Source organism: Chelon labrosus (assembly GCF_963514085.1).
Source record: "Chelon labrosus genome assembly, chromosome: 19".
Lineage (NCBI taxonomy): Eukaryota > Metazoa > Chordata > Actinopteri > Mugiliformes > Mugilidae > Chelon > Chelon labrosus.
The window spans coordinates 7,242,093-7,263,166 of NC_140352.1; the positions used below are offsets into that span (position 1 = coordinate 7,242,093).

Genomic DNA, 21,074 nt, shown 5'->3' on the forward strand with positions numbered 1-21,074 from the left:
CTTCCAGTAAGGTATCCATTTAAAGTGTAGCACCCACAGTGAACTTTATCCCACAGCAACCACTTATAAACATACCTAGACGAGGATTATTCATGCTGATGAGTCAGTTAAGTGTGGGAAACTTAGCTTACCGTCTCACACGACAAAACTTACACAGTGCCCTGAGATCAGGATTATCGCTGGTTAATTATCACATTTATCTCTGATAATACACTAATTGTTGTAATGCAATTTATTTTTTTTTTTTAAGGTAAATGGACTGAAACTTGATAGTTTTCTTCACCTTAACGGACAAAGCACATTTTGTCTTTTGTCCATTTTTTACAATCTGGACCTTATTTCTGGCATAAAATACGATCGTTTACTCACCTATATAACTTTGGTGTCATTTGGAGTCGTTCGGAAGATATTCAGATCCGCGTATATCCATATAGTGGGAGTGACTGGGGCACCGACATGCAGCCTCTAAATAACGCATTATCTGCCGCGAAACTCGTTCATTTCACCAAGATTTTGTTATGATACGCTAGTGCTATTCCTCTTTGAGTCTGGAGTTACCTGTTATCTATTCGCGGACGTGCAGCGGTTTGTTGCCAGCTGTTCCTCTCTCTGCCTCTGCATTCTCCTTTCAACGAGCTCCTCATCCACTCTGGCTCAAAACGGTAAGGACGTCCATCATAAAAAAAGTTGTCCACAACCTCAGAATCAAAAATATGCAGCCATGTTGCAAAAAACTAGCAGTAGCAAATTACAGGTAAACAAGCCGACCATCGTGGGTGTGTGCGGCGCTCAGAGATGACATCATCCAGGTCAGTAGGTCAATCTACAGACCCCGGATGATGATAACAGGTAACTCTGGACTCAACGGGGAATAGCACTAGCGTATCATAACAAAATATTGGTGAAATGAACGAGTTTCGCGGCAGATAATGCGTTATTTAGAGGCTGCGTTTCGGTGCCCCAATCACTCCCATTATATGGATATACGCGGATCTAAATATCGTTCCAACGACTCCAAATGACACCAAAGTTACATGGGTGAGTAAAAGATCATATTTCACACCAGAAATAAGGTCCAGGTTGTAAAAAAACGGTAATTCCCCTTTAACACCAATTTACACCAATGGCTAGGCAATCAGGGACGTCAACATGTCGTTATTTATGCAGAACAACGGCAAATGGTGGCTTTGACTCCTAGTGACATTTAAAATAAGATAAGATAAACCTTTAATTTATGCCACAGCGGGGAAATTGTGCAGTGTTACAGCGGCATATAGTTAACCCCTTCACGTTCCTGTAATTTTTGCCTAAAACGTCTAAATAAGGCATACCCAAAGTAAATTTAAAGCTGTTCTTGAGGCAAGCGTTTGGCTTTTTAACACTCTGAACAGTCAGAATCTGTCAAAGTGCTACTGGCACTGAGTAATAGGAGTAATGGGAGTTTGAATACGCTGAAAAAGAAGGATTTTTTGTCGGCCCATTTCTTATTCCCACTAATATTTGCCTTCAAAATGACTGTAGTTTGGCTGTGGGGACTGGAAAACACAATGGGACCACAGTTTGAAGACTTACCTAGTCGAAGTGGGGCAATAACACTACAGAAAATGAATATTTTACACAGCTCTAATGAAACTTACACTTAGCGTTTTGGAGGCGTAATTACTTAACAATACGGACACACCATCACGCAGGGACAAATCCTTTTGTCAATTAAAATTCTTATCTGGGAGAATATGTGCCCACCACATATGTGTCTTGGGGGGAGGGGGGTGCAGTTGCGAACATGAAGATGAATAAGCACGCGCTAACAGAGCGAGGTCGCATGGTCGTCAGTAAGATAAACTTTAACGGACTATTGACGTTCAGGCAGCTCTGGGGACGACTGCAGGCGTGATGGACTTTAACTGTCAAACGCATCATCTGGTTCAGACTGCGTCACACACTGGTGTGTCAATATATATATAGGTCTGTTTAACATGACCTTCTTAATATGAATCCTTTTCTCATCAGTTCAATATTAAACTCTGTGTACCTGTATATGCCTGGGAGCAACAATTAGCTATCAAGTCAGCAGTCCTCATGTGCAGAATTAACATTTATTTATTTTTTCTATATGGGAATGTCTTTAGTCATTACCATATTTCTTCAATTCCGACCTGTTTTAGTTTGTAACAAGTCTTTTAGCCACTTTTAATTTCTGGAAATGCTTCTCTGGGTGCTAAATACAAATGCACGTGGACAAACAATGCAACTGCGGAGCATAAAAACATATTGGATCCGCTTTGCGCTCTCTTCTTTGTACCCCGTTTGTGAGGCATCCTTGTAGTTGTTGTCATGCCCTGACAAGCTCTCTGATTGACAGAGCTGCTGCAGAGATGCCTTTCATGCTGTATTGAAGAGATCAAAAACGCCAATACTCATTAGGTGGCTGAAGCAGTGGGGGCGTCAGGACGGAGGGAGGGAGGCCGGAGGGAGGGAGGCGGGAGGGAGGCGGGCGGGCGGGCAGCGAGGAGACGCGGGTCTTTCCCACAGTCGGCTATCTCAAAGGCTGCACATACCGGGCCGGAGCAGAGGGGGGGACAGGGAGGCCTCTGTGCCACACATCAAAACAGCTGGAGTGACTGATAGGGTACCTCTCCTGCAGGCATCTGTGGTATGCACTGTACACAAGTCACGCCATTGTGTAAAGGCCCGCGTTTTTGGATTAGCAAACACGGATTTCAATTCCAATAACTCCTCTGATGTTTCTGCTCTGATCTCGCTGCATGGCCACCGCGGCCTAATGACACTAGGGACAATATTTTTCCAGGGTGCACACAATGTGGCAAGTAAGCACCATTTGCTTGCAACCCTTTCTAAATATATGCAGCGCCGTGAAATATTTTAGGCACGTTTAGATATTCATTCTGCTGCAGCTTCGAGGACGCATCTAATCACTAAATTCATTCTGGAGCATGAAAACAACCTCAAACATAAGAGTCATAAAGAACTAAACTCAGCCTTCAACAGTTACCACATGCTCCCAGAACGCCCTGATCTCAACATCGTCAAGTTATGTTGTGAAAAGCAAATGACGTGACTTTGTTATTTGCACAAGTAAACACCTGAAAATAATAAGAAAAGCGCCCCTCGTCATCCATCTCTCGCATCTCCCACAATGCTTAGCGTGTCTGATGCAGTGGGAGGGGCCTATGAAGACTTCAGCCCTTGGGTTTCTCGTTAAGTATAAATGACCTGGCCAGAACGAACTTTGTTCTTGTTCTTGCAGCCCTAGGAGAACGAGAACAAATTCCTCACTTCTCGCGGGGTAGCTAACAAGCTTTAGTACCTGAAAATTGATGCCATTCATAATGATTATTTTTTTTAAGGCATCCTCACTTCACTTTTAATGCCCCCAAACTAAGCTGCTGCATTGTTAAGAATCCATTAGCATTTTTAAAGCCCGCCGTGCAGCAACACAGAACTCCTCTCTGCGTGCGTTCGATTCAGTTTGAAGCAAAAAGGCCAAACACATCAGCAGCTCCGTATCAGCTTGCACAAGCTTCTGCCCTGCATGACTGGGAACACTATGCTCAGCTGTCTAGTGGCTGGAGACATCAAATTAGTCCACACACACATACATACAGCCAATGTACGATGCAGGACAGACTGTGCCCCGCTCGGAGCTGACGGGTTGTGTAACCGTGGCTTCAAAAGCACGACCAGTGATGCCGATGACCCCCCAATAGCTGCCTCCGGCGCTGCGGTTTGTCATTAACGATCGGGCCACGGTCACTGCTGATCGGCTAATGATTGCGCCCTGGGGTTAGTGAGGTCACATTGGTTGGGCTATTGCCAGATCCTGCTGCAACTGGGACAGTAAACGCATCACGACGGCGGTGGTGGTGGTGGTGTCACTTTTCCCAAAGGGCATTTGTTACTCTATTGTTTTCTAGAGACCCTTTCTTTTGGAGGACAAAATAAAACAAGATGTCTGAATGTCCACGTGACGACTACTGTCGTGGCCCGTCGTCTCCCACGGGCTCAGAAATCCATCAGAATAAGGATCTCTTTAAGATGACACCTAATCCTGACCCTGATGCCCAGGGGAGTGGTTGCCGCGGCAACCGCCTCCCCTCACGGAGTCGGACGGCTTCGAATAAATATCGAACCTTACACACACCTGCAGCGTGCATGGAAGAAGTCATTCGATTTATTTTAATGGCGACGTCTCTGCACCTCCAAGGGATCACATGCCAGTCAAATAGGATCGGATGCTGCAACAGACTAATAAAGTTTCTTTCTATTAAACTTAAGCAAACCTCAGATGCTGCTGGAAATAGGTAACTTTGCATGTACTTGACATTATATAATATATAATTGTCACATACAGCATGTGTAAAGTTCACAGCGTGTTTCTGCTTGCAGATTCACGCCATGTAGCCACATACTGTTCTCGATTCGAAAGGGACGGACTGCTGTCGTCTCACCTCATGTCAAATGCATACGCCGAATGTATGAGGGGTGGAAATGTAAGCCGCAGAGGGAAAGGGCCAAAGACTAAGGCTACAGAAAGTAATTATTGATGAAGTCGACGCCTAAAGCTCAGACATCTACATCCTTATCGGGGAACCTGTATGGAAAGCACCTGACGTTAGTGGAGACAGAGGCTGGGCGGACAGTCGTGAAGGAAATTAGATTTAATTCACGCCACAGCTCAGACTATAGGCTGCACTATGACCATCTGAGGTGTTATCAGTCCCAGTATGGTGCCAGGAAATTACCTCAGTTAGATACCAGGAACTATAGCCAAACTCGTTCCTTTTCACAGAAAACCTCTTTTGAAAACAGCATGAATGAGGTTCCACGTTGTCTTTTTTTTTAATGAATAATGTTAAACTTCCACAACTTCCTGAGTTTTCACAATAAAAGACTTTTCTTTTAATGTGAAAAACTATATTTTTGTAAAAAAAAAAAAAAAAACAGAGAAACTTCATGGTAAATATACCTTGTAAGCTCCTGTCAAAGTTATTGAGCTGGCCTTTTGTTGAGCAGGTAGACTTACACACCGATCAGCCACAACATTATGACCACTGACAGGAGAAGTAAATAACATTGACCATGTTGTGACAATTTAATATTCTGCTGGGAAACTTTTGGACGTGGCATTCATTCATGTGGATGTTACTTAGACATGTAGCACCCACCTAGACCAGACCAGGCACCCCCACCCCATAGTAATGACACTCCTTGATGGCAGCAGCCATCCCCAGCAGGATGCAGCCTGACACAGGCACACACACACAAACACTTCAGGAACAACTAAAAAAAACATTAAGAACAGCACACCTTATGTCAAATGGCCTCCGAAGTCACCAAATCCCAAACTGATCAAGTATCTGTGGGCTGATCCACAGAGGCCCCTCCCCTCAAAGCCCCCCCACTAACAACAGACAACACAGGACACCCTCAGAAGGCCCACGTCCATTCTCTGATGAGTCACAACTGTTTTGGAGGCACAAGGGAGACCTACACAATACTAGGAAGGTGGTCATAATGTTATATCAGATTGGTGTATATATAGCATCCAACCTTCAGTGTGTTCCACAACAGCAAACTGCAGTTTTGATATATTGTGTTGTCATCTGAATGATGTTTTCCATTCACTTGATGAATAGCTACCATACACTGACACGGCTGGGAAACCGTTTCCCCTCCAGATCCAGCGGCCATGGAGCTGAGAGCTCACTGTGACGGCACACTCAAAGGGCATGTTGGGTAATTTTAGTCCTCCTGCTCAGACATGGCCTCAGGTGATCCTGGAGCTGCAGGAGGAGCGGCAGAAATTGGAAGGAGAAATTGCGCCGCGAGACACCTGAGTGGTGCCGAAAGGTCCGATCTGTCGGTAAGGTGCAGCTACGGCAAATTAACTGGTGTTATGGGGAGGTATGATCTGAACTGAGTTATTAGTCATGATGAGAAGTCAGTGTAATAGTTGTTAAGAGGTGCAAAGATAAGCTAATCCATTTATTTATCTCACAGTATTAGTATGTTTTAATAAAGTTCTTATACGGTCTATTAAGGCCCTTAAATACAACTAAATAAAAGTTGAACAAACCGTGTCTACACAAACTGAACTGCTTTTGCAAATATAAAGCTCAGTGATAAGGCGGTGGGGATTTTCAGCTGCTACTCAACGTCAAAACACAGCAGAAGTGGCTGACTCATGATTTAAAGGGCAGAACAAGCACATATCCCAGAAGTAAACAAAATTGTTTACCTGTTAAAAGGCAAGTGGAGACTGTGACGCACACAGATTGGATAAAAGGTGGAAAGGGCGGAAATGCAAAGGCAACGGCAGACAAGATGAATGAGTTATTCCACTGACCAAAGTAGCCAGTGAGCAACAAAAAAAAGAACAGCTATCCTACCGCCCAAAAGTCCCTTAACACAGTGAAGTGTAGCATATAACATTATGTATAACATGCACCAAATGAATTATTCAGGTGTGAATTAGTAGTGGTTAAAAATAAATGGCCATAATCAACATTTTATAGTAACGCTGGAACATTTAGCTGCTTAAGAGTCAGGTATTTTAATTGACAGTGTTGCCCCGTAACCGGCAGATGTGCAAATAAGCAACAGGTTGCCTGTACGAACTTAAAAGGTGACGTTCACAACCTGTTTCCACTGCACTTCTTTGAGCAAAGCATTCATTATTCCAGGTTTAAACAAGCTACGGATGCTGAAAATAAATGCGTCGGTGGCTGTCGTGCTGTAGTTCACATCTACACCGATCAGGCATAACATTATGACCACTTCCCTTCCTAATATTGTGCAGGTCTCCCTTGTGCCTCCAAAACAGTTGTGACTCATCAGAGAATGGACATGGGCCTTCTGAGGGTGTCCTGTGGTGTCTGGGAACAGGATGTTGTTAGTGGGGGGGCCTTTGAGGGGAGGGGCCTCTGTGGATCATCCCACAGATACTTGATCAGTTTGGGATCTAGTGGATTTGGAGGCCAGGTCAACACCTTGTGCTGTTCTTCATGTTTTTTTTTAGTTGTTCCTAAAGTGTTTTTGTGTGTGTGACTGTGTCAGGCTGCATCCTGCTGGGGATGGCTGCTGTACATCAAGGAGTGTCATTGCTATGGGGTGGGGGTGTCTGGTCTGGTCTAGGTCTGTTCTTCTGGTCTAAGTAACATCCACACCAATGAATGCCAGGTACAAAAGTTTCCCAGCAGACTGGTTCTAAGTCAGAAGTGGTTTTCAATTCCCACTAAGAACCAGTTCGAATTTTTACAGTGCATTGGAATTGTGCATCTCACATTATCGATTCCTATAAACAAATTCCTACCTCTCTTAGCGTGACATTTTCTCATGTTTCTGCGTTGCACAATGTGACGCCACATTCTGAGACTGTGAGGCGCTTTACCGGCGAGGAAGAAGCAATCGAAGGTTCACTAAACGAGCAGAAAATGATGCAGTTTGCAAACAGCGAGCAGTGTTTTCCCATTAATTGCCTCGAATATGGCGCTACGCTTTTACAAGCCTCAGTTAAAAAACAACCTTGTGGCGGTGCTGTGGTGGAACTGAGGCGTATTAAGGGGAAACTTTATCTTTAACGTATTTTTAGTTGCGCCGGACATGTATCTTTTCCTTAACTCCAAGCCAAATTTGAGGTCTCGCGTTCACAAGAATGGGGAGCAGCTACGTTCGATCGCACAACCTGAGAAGCCGACAGCTTGTCGCCTACATGGAGGCATAGAACATATTGTAATTACCACGACACTGCATGGGGTTAAATATTCTCAGAAAAGCTGTTGCACAAATCTATACGACAATCTTTTTTTTTCATATACACTACACTATAAGGAACACTTGCCACACCGGGACCGTACCAGACCGCTGTGCTAAATCATCTGTGCTTTTGTTCATATGAAAGCAGTTCAGAGAATAGAAAGGAAGGGAAAAAAATAAAGAATCTCAGCAGAAGGTTACCATATGATAAAATACACAAATGAAATGTTTTGTTGCCCGCTTTACAGAAGAACGTCGCTGTCCTTTTGTGTGCACGCCTGCCATTTTCTCACGGCATAACTGGGCCATTAGAGTCACCCTGATGCACCACATATATTTGCTATTCATAACAGGAAGAATATGCCCCGTTTGACCGCGCATATTTCTCTTGACAATTGTTTTCACAGCGATTGTTCGAGTCTATTTTGGAATTCTGCGTTTCTGTTTTTTTTCTTCTTTGAGTCTAATCCACCACCTCAGTAAGGACAAAGACGGAGAGGGAGATTTTCATTCAGCGATTTTAAAACATTCCAGGCCTCTTGGGTGCGTTTCTCCAGACCGTCTGCTCGAGAACATTAATAGAGAAACGTCTCTGAAGTCCAAATGTGGCTAAAGCTCGTTAAATTGTCTTTATCGCAAGTTCCACACACAATAAATAAATAAATAAATAAATATCTCATTATTCAGCCAGAGGAGTGATGTCGTCGAGAGATTTTTCTGAGTGCAAAGATAATAAAAACAGGAAAGCTAACAAGTTTAATTAAAACCAAATGCAAAAAAAAAAAAACGTAACTGAAACGACATAAAGTCACTTCACTGTATTTAATTACATTTAAAATGCCCCCCTGTGGTGCGCTGCATTAGACGATCACAGTGAAATGTGTTTTTCCACCATGGGATTTTAACATATTGCACCATACATTTTAAATGCAGTGTGTGTGTGCGCACGCGCATGTGTGTGTGTGTGTGCTGGGTGCCACTTACAGACTACTCATTTGTTTGGAATGCACATAAATTCTCGGCTTTACTGTAGGGGCACAGCTGGCCAAACGATTAATGTACCAACAAAAACACAGAGCCGAGACGACGACGTGAAGTTCAAGCGTGTGAGAGAGAGAGAGAGAGAGAGAGAGAGAGAGAGGGAGAGCCAGGCCTCAGTAGAACCAGAACCAGCTTGTAAATTAAATTCCTGGAGGTAAACCCACATGAAACTCCGGTAACGAGCTCACAGTGTGCACAAACTGTCCTTCAGGCTCATACGTACATAAATGTAAGGAAGTGGGGTAGAATAGAGTTAGGAGTAGTAGAGGTCTTGTACCTGCTCCATCCAGAGAGTGAAGGAGCGCTGCCAGGAGTCCTTCTTCTCCAGATGCAGGTATGTGTTGAAGAGGATGAGGTAAATGTAGCGCTCCAGGTACTGCAGGCTCCTCAGGAGCAGCTGCTGACACTCCTTCTCTGTCTTACCACTTTTGATCTGACAAAAGAGGGGAAAAAAAGAGGTAAACAACGCTGTGTGGGATCAGGGTAATTTTCCCAATTGTATGTAGCACGCAATTTGACTTTAGCAGCTGGGTATATGGCATCAAAAGGTGGCTGACTTTCAGCAGACTTTCAGCAGACTTTCTTGAATTTTCTTGACTTATTTTAATTCCCCTGACAGAAACGCAGTCTATTTCACATGTCTGTCGGTTGTTTGAAGTTGGGAGCAAACAGTCCAAGGAAGATGTGACCGCACTTTCTATTTCTGTCCAATGATCGTGCAAGCAAATGATCTTTAAACAAATCAGTCTCACATTCTTTAAATTCATTGCAAAACGCCGCTCTGCCTTTCAGATCGTCTAAAGTTTAGAAGATCTGAAAACTCTAAAGAGCCTAAAGAGGATAAAAGGTGCACAAAAATCCAGAGGTGTTTATATTTTTTTAGGCGTTTAATTCAAGGGTTAGGGTTGAAACACTACCACTGTTGTGTGCAGTTAGGGGTTGCACGACTGTCGACTGTTATGTGATGAAGTCGACACCGACTAGTCTCTGATGATGTCACTGATAAGAACACAGTGGAAAGTAATGCTTTACGACAATTAAATCTATATTCTTGACTGAATACATATGCTGAGAACAGACAGCTCATGTGCTACATACTGTGAGCTGCAGATATGTATAGCCTGTATAAAAACATGCAGCACCTCTGCACCATGAGTAGCATTTAAATAGTCCTCCACAGCGTGTTGTTAGATGGGATAGTGTAGCAGGTATTTCTCTGAAGCCTTCTCCGTGTATGTTATGCTGGACCTTTGGTGAAGTTGTTAATTGACTGCTGTCGAGAGGATTTGGACCGTTCCTATGCTAGCGTTAGCCCTTTCAGTTGAGTGTGCATTGTATTGGCTTCCTCTTTAGTTAAGTATTTCCGCACACTTGATGAACCGCTGCATCCACTGGACTCCTCACCTGTCACGTGATCAGTGACTAGTCGACATGGCGCAGCAGCTAAGTCAACAAACTGGGTATTCAGTTGATCTGTTCAACCCCTAGTGGCCAGGGATGAAAAACGTGTATCATGCTTGTTCAATGCACATGGACCCACTAGCTCAAGCTTAAAGGCCTTCCAGTAACTTGTGGTTTAACAATGTGCGTGATCAGAGATACGTGACCAGAAAAGACGGAGCACTTGCGTCTCGATTACTTCATGCTTTCTGTGTGACACGCTGATAAACTGAAGAAACAGTTCCCAGCGTTTCACTTGTCCAAGCTGTCACCAAACACACACCAATCACCCACGACGCCAACTATGATTCACAATAATTGTTTGTTTAGCTTCACCAGAGCCTTATACTCCAGAGTTTTAAAACAAACACCATAGTTACATGGTTTTTCTTGTGGTGATTGCTAAATAATTCCAATTTTCACTGCAAAACCCTGTGGTCAGCAATGGTAGAACGGTGCAATTATCCAAAGCATGAGATACTCCTGTAATTCCCTTGAGTGTTATTCACGAGACATGATAATTCCACAGGACTAACTCAGCGTCTACAGGAGGGAGAAATGTTTTCAAGATTAAAATATCAATCCACATAAAAAATTTGACACAGAAATCTAAATTTTGCTTATGTAACTACCGCAACGAATCCCTTTAAAATCCAGAAACAACAGTCAGACAAATCAGCAATGGAAAAAAAACTAAACATCACGGTAAAAGGCTGACATGAAACAAAGCGAGAGCTCCACGGCAGACCTGAGCGGTGAAGCAGACAGCACTATTACATGGCACTTCTCTCAAAAAAGGCCAGTAATTGGGTTGCGCTTCAATTACAGGCTGCGAGCTGCATCGAGGTAAATGCAGACATGCTTTCATCAGTGCGTCGGGTCAGTGTCAAGATCTTTTTTTTTTGTACTTTGTACTTTCTACCTTTTTTTTCCTGATTGCTTATAGAGCCTTGAGCACTTCCAGCCAAGTGACAGGGTCTGGCATCCAGCTGTGTGTCTGTGTGGCGGACTGTGAGAGTGTACAAGATTGGACAACATGTCAGTCGGGGTTAAGAGAAATTAACTGTGGGGATGAGGTGCAGTACAGCTCAATGGACTGTCAGCAGTTCCTGTCAGTGGGCGCTTTCTCACAGCAGACAGTTCTGCATCACGATGAGGATTTTTTACTGCGTGCGGTCTTTGTTTTTGATGAATGAAATGAAAAGGCGGTTAGGCAATTTGGGGGCCGCACAAAGAATAATGAAAAGTTTACAAAGTAGGTGGGCTAGAACTAATTTGAAATGTGCACAACACGCCATAATACAATCATTCCAGAGCTGAATGACGCAGCACAGCGAGGGGGGGGATGAATGGGGTTTCCTGTCCATTCCCAAACAGCTGCGGTCGGATCTTAGTTTTCCAAGATCTGCAGCAGAGCTGGAGAAACTACACCTAGGCAAACAATGGATGTGCTGTCTGTTGTCCATCAACTCTCCCAGAGCGCCGAGCAAGACAGATAATATACACACACCTCACTTTTTCTGATCTCACTAAGTAAACATTGACTACAATGGAGGGGCTGGTGAACCCGATCACCCTGTGCACCCTGCACCCCCAGGGGGCTTTCGGCATTTCACCTCTCAGCCTGAAAATCTGCAGTGCCCAAGCCAGGCAGCTATCACAAGCCACCGAGCTCGCGCACGCACAGTAGCACACATGAGAGGGATCAGTTTTCAAAGATTACATAATCCACACCTCTACAATCTGCCGAAGTCTAATTCCACGGCTGCCATCCGTCCACACTGAACGAGCCACATGTGTGGCTGAGGAGTCTCTTGTGCGCTCAGAAAATTCCTTCAGAAACAATGTTGGGGAAGATGTGGTGAAGAGAGAGCACATTTCTTCCACTCAGTATGAAGCAGTAAGCATTTCTGTTTTGTTTCATCGACACGGGTTAGGGTTCATCCAATTCTCTACCTTAGACGAAGAAGAAAAAGGAGAGAGGAGGGAAAAGCGAGCACTGCAGCATCCTCTCATTTCGCCTGGCCTTTAAGAACAAAGGAGGTGACTGGTCAGTCTTTGTTCGCCATCAAGGGTGAAAGCTATAATCCAACCAGGCGCTGAGGTGCCAAAATGAGCTCTCCTCAGTCCTGAGTGAGAAGGGAGGCTGCCCAAACACATACCATTGTTGAGAGAGTCCAGGAATGCTAGTTGGCCGAGACGACCTCTGAGTGAGGACAATGTGAAAGTGAGAGAAGCAGTTAAGAAACGTTATTGCTGCACGGACACTCGTAAGGAAAGGGACAGCCTTCAGTTGTGACTCTTCCACAACATGAGCACTGCAGATTAGTAACGTTTCACCAGTTTATGTGGTACAACCTGTACAAAACATACTGTACATGCACGGCAAATAACGGCGTCATTAAAATGAACCTTTTAAGGGAACTGAACATCATTACAGAGAGCCACTTAAAGAACTGAACACAGTGTATGTACAGGGACTGATGCTAGGAAACAAGTCTATGTCGATCTTTATATGCCTTCTAGTGTCTAAAGAACATTTCTGCCAGAGCAGCTTGCCTGTTGCATGAAATTCGAATGTATATAAAGGAAGAGTTCCTTAAAAAGACAGTGCCTTTGAATTTGTGTGTTCTATGTGGAGCAGGAGCCGAGTTTGTGATGGTTAGCTTAGCTTCACAACAAGACAGAAAACACTGGACAACAGCGAGTCCAGATCTGTTAGGGTTGTGACACTCAAAGGCGATGGGCGGCTGCTCATCTACGTAGAATGAATGAACTTCCGACCTGACAGATCTGTGTGATTCAGGAGACGGTTTGTAACTTTTCCTAGCTTCCTAGCCTCCCAGCTAACGGTAGCTCTTCAAGTTTCCCCTTTTGAGTGCTTGATGCTTAGTGCCAAGAGAGGAAAGAAAAGAAAAGCGTGAGAAAGAGATCAATAACAGAAGGAAGGGGCGGGAGACAGATGGTTCTCCTAATATGCGCTACTGAGAACGCACTGATACCGTACATGGCAGCATGCCGCTGCGCAGTCATTAACCCGACATAAATACAGCCACAAATAATTTGTAACCACATCGAAAGGAGCTGCACAGCAGTATTCAATACAAAACAATTACGCAAAGCAAAACTCAAAACTTTGCTGGAAATGTGCCTCCTGCACAACTGCTTTTAAAACACTTTCAAGTCAAAATATGTAAATGAGACGGAGCCACAAGTCTCCATCTTCTGTCTTTTATGTCTATGTCTTATAACGTGGTCAATTCTTGTGTGAGTTTGTTTCTGCTTCAGAGATACAGACTCTTAAAGGGGAACTACGTATTTTATTTCTAGCATAAAATACGATCGTTTACTCACCCGTATAACTTTTGTGTCCTTTGCACTTGTTCAGGAGATAATTAGATCAGCGTATATCCACATAGTGGGAGTGATTGGGGCACCGAGACGCAGCCTATAAATAACACATTATCTGCTGCGAAACTCGTTCATTTCGCCAATATTTTGTTATGATATGCTAATGCTATTTCCCGTTGAGTCTGGAGTTACCTGTTATCATCATTCGGGGTCTGTAGATTGACCTACAGACCCCGGATGATGTCTTCTGACCTGGATGTTGTCATCTTTGAGCACCGCGTGCACCCGCGACGGTCGGCCATGTTGCAAAAAACTGATGATGATAACAGCTAACTCCGGACTCAACGGGGAATAGCACTAGCGTATCAAAACAAAATATTGGCGAAATGAACAAGTTTCGTGGCAGATAATGCCTTATTTGGAGGCTGCGTTGCGGTGCCCCAGTCACTCCCATTGCTGATCTATATATATATACGCTGATCTAATTATGTCCTGATTGAATGCAAATGACACAAAAGTTATATGGGTGAGTAAACGATCGTATTTTATGCTAAAAATAAGGTCCAGGTTGTAAAAAACAGTACTTCCCTTCCCCTTTAAATTTTACCAGTGGATTTAGTGGTTGATAAAAAAGAATCCCAGTATGGAACTAATCAGAATTGGGTTTACGTAAACTACATTTAGATCTTTCTCTCTTGTTAACTATATTTTTTAAAGGCAACAGTGCTGCAGGCTGCTTTAATCTATGTAATATCTTTCCACAAAACATATTTCAACAGAAAAATGTACTCTGCAGAAACACCTGATATCTGTGAGTGATTTAAACCCCAGACGAAAAAAAGAGCCTCTGTCTCATTTTTTTTTTCCTCTTATTCAAACACGTCCGATCAGGTTCAGACAAACAGCAATCTCCGGATAAGCGTCACAGCCTGCAGGTGCATTAAAGATAAACACCACCCACGAATGAAATATACTGCCTGACCCGTGCCCATATGCCTTATGTAAACAGGGACATTGCATGTCATGAGGTTATGTATAAAAGGGTTCCACATGCTGAGCAAACCGTGGTCCTTACGAAGGGCTACCAAGCAAATCTACAAATTGTCAATGAGGAAGGCTCCCCTACGGTCTATAATCAAAGTTATGATGTGAATCCTTCCCTTCACAGATATACAAACTGACTTGTCAGTCGATTACTAGTCTATTGATTCAACAAACCGCTGACTTTTTGCTCACCAGGGTGTTGCAGTGAATCTCACAGGAATCGTTGTCCAATGTAAGCAAAGAGCAGTGACACTATTGACAAGCCGGAGTATCATATCCCCCCTCACACTGACACACTGCAGTGACAAAAACATCAGGAAGTTTTATAATAATTCCTGAACTACAGTTTCAGTAAAGCAATTATTGGATATGTCACCTTGATGTCTGTTTACGGCCCCGAACACACAACTGAACCGAGCCTGAAGCGCAGTTTATACTTCCTAACGCCGTAGCTTGACGTGCACCTCCCCAGAAATGTAACTACGCGTGACGTCGGCACAGACTGCAAGAGCTGTGATTGGTCGTAGCGTGTTTCCGTTTTAGCATTTACAGCTGCTTCTCAATCTCCGCAATTGTTGACTTGATTGTTTTGGATCAATAAAGATGGAACACATCAAGCAAAGGTTAACTGAGGAGGTTCATAGATAAAAACATTTGTGACACTCCGTCTTTGGCGAAATTTCAGTCAGTTTCAGTCGCCATTGTTGAAAGTGAAGCAGGAAGTGGAAACAAAAATGAACCCGAATGGCAAAAGAGACACAGCGCCAACTAGCGTTTGGGTGGCGTTGTTACAGGGCGAGCCAGACTGACAAGCGCACAAGTATAAAAGGCTCAACACTGGCGTAGGCTACGTACATATGTTACACCGTCTATGTTTTAGTTTGGCTCATGTCCCACACTAACATGGAGGGGGTGGAGCTTATGACCTATACTGCAGCCAAACACCAGGGGGAGCTCTACTTGCTTTGGCTTCACTTTTGAGGAGCAGTTCCGCCATCCATGCTTATACTGTTTACGCCTCAATCGTGGGTAAAGTTGAAATTACTTTTTCACCTTTCATCGCTACAGCTCGTTGAATTTCCTCAATATTTCACGGTCTCTTGTCGCTACATCAATGCTAGTCTGCTAGTTCTGTGCGTAAGCCCCCTTACTGGCAGCCATTCAGCCAGCTGAGCATGCCGACTAAAAGAGGGCCCTCTCTTATTGAAAACTCACTTAAGTCACCTTAAGATGCAAAATTTAAAAATCCTAATTTGGAAGGTCTTCCTTGGTACTGTCACTGGTGCACAATTCACAGGCGAGGATTCATGTCCAACTGAAAACAAAACTGACTTTTAAGTGAGATAAAAAAGTGACATTTTTATGAATAAAAGATGAAAATGTGGAGCCTGTAAAGAAAAGTCACATGGCACTACTGGAGGGAGCGCCAGAGTTAAATCCCTGCTAGGTGGCAGACAAGTGTTGAGGGCCCGACCTCTCTGTGGGCTCATGTGGGTGAGAGGGACTGAACTGAGAGGTGCACATTATGGAGAGGTCCGTCTGTTTGACATATGGTGCCAATTACCAGCTGATGCCGAGGTAAAAAGGCCAATCCATATTGGCCCTTCCCACACAGGTTTGCACAAACAGCCATTCATCAGATTCTACAAGAACACCTCCCACCCAAATCCTAAACCAAACTCCGACTTGTCTAGAGTGGACAGGCGGCCTACACATGGCTCCTAGACTCAATGTACAGACTTCTCAAAGTCAAGTATACATGCTGATTTTTCAGCTAGGTTCATTAAGTGGAGCCAAACCAGGGCTTGACGGCAATTTAACTAAACATCCAGGTTTTTGGTTGCCTGTGCGAAAAGATTCCAACTAAAAACAAGGCTTTAACATGAGATGTCACATGTTTGTTTTTTTTCATTTCTTTGGCGTTTATGAATAGCAGAGGAGAGAGGAGACAAAGGAGATGAACTACATTAGCAAAGAAAAGGAAAATACAAACTATTTAAAACAACCAGCGAGGCACAAACCAACTTTAAATGATGTGTTAGCTTAATATATCACATTAACTTGTGTCCACAGAGTCCACATTAACAAACCAACCTTTATATTTCCGTCCTGAACATAAAGAAAAAATTTTATTTCTTCCACACATTACAACAGAGACAGCAAACTAATCTGAACCCATGCAATGGACTCACATCTGGGTAATGACATTCATTAGCATCGACCTCTTTTACAAGGCAGCAGTCTACAAACGGCTCAAAAGATGCGAAATGTGTTATTGTGAAACTTTTACAAGTAATGCGAACAACTTTCTCATCTATGACGTTTATTATTTTACTCTACATTAGTCATCATCTAGCCATGCCATTATTTGGGTTGCATTAGTCCTCAGCTTATAAATAATGGAGGGGTTATCTCCCAAAGGCTCACTAACAGTATCCTTGCACGTGAACTGCATGTACACAAAGTCGTCTTTCCTGCTGTTAGCACAGATGTTGCCCATGTATATTTATTTGCACACAAACGCCACAGATATTGCGCATGTACGGATGTAGATTTAGTAGATTAGATATCTGCACAGATCAGGCATAACATTATGACCACCTTCCTAATATTGCGCAGGTCTCCCTTGCACCTCCAAAACAGTTGTGACACATCAGGGAATGGAGAATCAGAGGGTGTCCTGTGATGTCTGGGAACAGGACATTATTAGGCCTTCGGGTCCTATGGGTCATCCCACAGATACTTGATCAGTTTGGGATCTAGTGAATTTGGAGGCCAGGTCAACACCTTGTGCTGTTCTTCATGTTTTTTTTAGTTGTTCCTAAAGCGTTTGTGTGTGTGTGTCTGTGTCAGGCTGCATCCTGCTGGGGATGGCTGCTGCCATCAAGGAGTGTCATTCCTATGGGATGGGGGTGTCTGGTCTGGTCTAGGTGGGTGCTACATGTCTAAGTAACATCCACACCAATGAATGCCAGGTCCAAATGTTTCTCAGCAGAACACTGAATTGTCACAAGATGGTCAATGTTATTTACTTCTCCTGTCAGTGGTCTTAATGTTGTGGCTGACTGGCATATATGTACACACTGGAGAATGGATTATTTTTATTGTTTTTACCAGCATCCGATAAAGATTGCCTTATTTATTTATTTTTTTATCTTTTACTGTCTCTTTGATTTCTCCCCGATCAATAAAGCTCATGTTGTTCAAGCATTATTTTATTATAGTGCTTCCTTTATTATTTTTACAGGTGAAAGCAACCTCCAACACTCGTTTGTTTTATTATTTTCTATAAAACTAGGTGCAATATTTAATTTTGAATGGAAATGGAAAACCCTTTACATTTTAAGAGTGCTCATCTCTCTCAGTTGATGCAAGAATAACAACATATGTCTTACATATTCCTCCAGGTTGCATGAACCCAGACAGCATACGTATGCCTTTTTTTTTTTTTTTTTAATTTGCACTGCAGTTTTTCTTAAAACCCAACCATCCACCCACCCTGTCTGCCGCCTGCCAGGTTGGCCGGCAGCAAAGCGATCAAAGTTATATATCATCTGGCTCGGAGCTGCAGGGTTGATCTTTATGGATCAAAATGGTGCCCAAAACTCCTTTTTTTTTTTTTTTTTTTTTTAGCAGAGAAACCATGGAGCAGCCAGTGAGAATAGGAGACGAAGATGCCTTTATGTTAATGGTTTCTACAGATTCCAATCCTCTGTCTTTTTCCAGTCGCTCAGCCACACTGCGCTGATTAAACCATGAAGTCGACGTTGAGGTGGATTTTAGGGGCAAGCTGTGTTAATCCACATGGTGTATATACAGATCTGGGTATAATCCGCCCATCTGGCCAAAAAGCTTGAATATTACTCATGTCTTATGGATAATGAGAGCGTGGATTTAATCCTCCTTTTCAATTCAAACTCAATATGTAACAGTTTAACATAAAAAAAAATACGCCTCAGACATAATCAGCAACCACGAGGGGGAAAAAAAAAAATAATTAGCCAGGATGAGTTTGATTAAAAGGGGACAAAAGACAGAAAATAGGGTACATGACATGTCTGGTGAGCAGAGATTTCAAAAGCCACAGGGGGAGACAGGGCTCATCAACTTAGCCTACACAGAGACTGGAATATCTGCCCACATTAACCACACACATTATGGTACATTCTGTACGTGCACATGCCTGGCAACACAGCACGTGGAGGCTCCCACTGCTAATCAATCATTTACCGAACTATCAAAATATCTTGCGCATGCAGACCCAGCAGAGAGGCTTTAAAAAGGGCATCCCAGTGAGTTACAGCTAATCAGGCATTCGCTACTTTCAGAAACCCACTGCAGTTCTTCTAATCAAATTTGTACTCTTGGCCGCAAATTGCTTTCCTGCACTGATGCCGGTTGGTAACGGAAAAGCAAATGCATTCTGATGGATCTTTTCTTGAGAGGGAGCAACAAAGCGGCTGTAAGAAGCGTGTTGTTAACAATCACGCAGCGCAGTCAAAGCCTTTGATACGAGGGGCATATTCACCCCTAATTACAGATGTGCGGCCACATGGGGTCAGGGAAAACGGTTCTGAACGCAACACTGATATGCGGTGCCCGAAAAGCAACTTTAACTTTTGAAACTAAAAACTAAATTTGAAGGAAAACCTGAAGTGAACAAAGTGAAAACAAGTGGAAGCCAGTGTTAGTGCAGCTCTACAACATTTCCAGACGTGCTAATGCAACTTATATGGCAGCCTCTCCCTCCAGTATAGTGCAGTTACAAAAGTTGTAGGATTAAGCTGGTCAGAAGTAAAGTTTAAGCCATCTACACCAGGCATAACATTATGACCACCTTCCTAATATTGTGTAGGTCTCCAAAACAGTTGTGACTCATCAGAGAATGGACATGGGCCTTCTGAGGGTGTCCTGTGGTGTCTGGCTACAGAATAGTGTCAGTTGGGGGCCTTTGAGGGGAGGGGCCTCTGTGTATCATCCCACAGACACTTGATCAGTTTGGGATCTAGTGAATTTGGAGGCCAGGTCAACACCTTGTGCTGTTCATCATGTTTTTTTGAGTTGTTCCTAAAGCGTTTTGGTGTGTGTGCCTGTGTTAGGCTGCATCCAGCTGGGGATGGCTGCTGCCATCAAGGAGTGTCATTGCTATGGGGTGGGGGGTGCCTGGTCTGGTCTAGGTGGGTGCTACATGTCTAAGTAACACCCAAACGAAAGGTTTCCCAGCAGAACATTGAAATGTCACAAGATGGTCAATGTTACTTTTCCTGTCGGTGGTTTTAATGATTTGGCTGATCGGTGTATATGTGTCCGTCTTGTGACTGGTTCGAATGAGTCTGCAACTAAAACAGATGTGGCTGCCAAATCAGAAATCTGTAACCGGGTTACTCCGGGTGCGTTTGGTTTTCCGGGTACCCAGTAGGAAATTCCAACTAGAGAGCAGCCCCTGTGAGTTGGACATAACATTTTGAAAGTAGCACAAATTTCACAAACCCTGATCTCAAAACACACATTAAAGACCAATTTTGTCTGTGGACATGTGAATTGCTTTGTTATCAAATGAAACTTAGGAGAAAGTTCAATAACATCTGTCACATCCCTCACGATCTGATTGGCAAGTCACACACTTCCATCCAATGAACTGTTTGCCCGCCTCCTTCCAGCCAATCATATCCTCGTCCCTGTGATTTAAAGTCACTGTCATTCTGGTATTCCATCAGCCTGTCCTGTCCCCATCTACCAGCATTGTCTGAGATTAATTTCCCTGACGCCATCACTCTCAGATTATAACCCTGAATGTTCATGCTTCCTCGTTGAATCTTCACCTACTTGATCTCTCCTTATCTTCCGAGGTGGTTTCTGCAAACCTTTATCTTCTTTTACGGTTTTCCGACTTGCATTTTTCTCCAAGGTGAAGACATTTGCAGCTCCAACTTCCAAGATAAATGGAGAGCACCCTCAGATCGACCGGAAAACGTTTTTCGGTCGCAGTCGTCATTTGAATCATATAATACCAAGGTCTTATTCTGCCCTCTGACATTTACAAATCATTATATTCTCACAGGGCCATTGACGTGGCTGTAGGCTTTCACTTTTTTTCTATATTCAGTCTGAATTCAGAAAAGAACAGTCTAACAGTGAGTCATAGCACTTCAGCGCCTAGGCCTTTGTAAATCTATGGGATGAGTTTTTGCCGTGAATGTGTTTTGTATTCATGAATAACTTAACGCTATGGATTTTCGTCAGAGTTGAAAAGCCGGCATATATAGAAAGATTACTTCCAAGAATTAAAGAAGCATGAATGAAGCATTCTCTGTGGGAAAGAAAAATCCATTCAACCAAGGTTGGCCTGAGTGTTCCTTGCTTGCAGTGTGAGTTGTTGGCTCTATGGGAGCAGTTAAGGTGTCGTTAACACGGGATTCATC

The 21,074-nt window shown here is 43.5% G+C and overlaps 1 protein-coding gene across 4 annotated transcripts in view; it reads right to left on the bottom strand.

Annotated features, from left to right (window-relative positions):
• pald1a (phosphatase domain containing paladin 1a) overlaps nucleotides 1-21,074 on the bottom strand; it is a 56,958-nt gene that overhangs the window by 4,950 nt on the left and 30,934 nt on the right. For all 4 annotated transcript variants that reach the window (XM_084567964.1, XM_084567966.1, XM_084567965.1 and 1 more), the window contains exon 19: nucleotides 9,095-9,250. In XM_084567964.1, coding sequence (XP_084424090.1) covers nucleotides 9,095-9,250 — 156 coding nt within the window. The remainder of the gene's footprint in view (nucleotides 1-9,094; nucleotides 9,251-21,074) is intronic.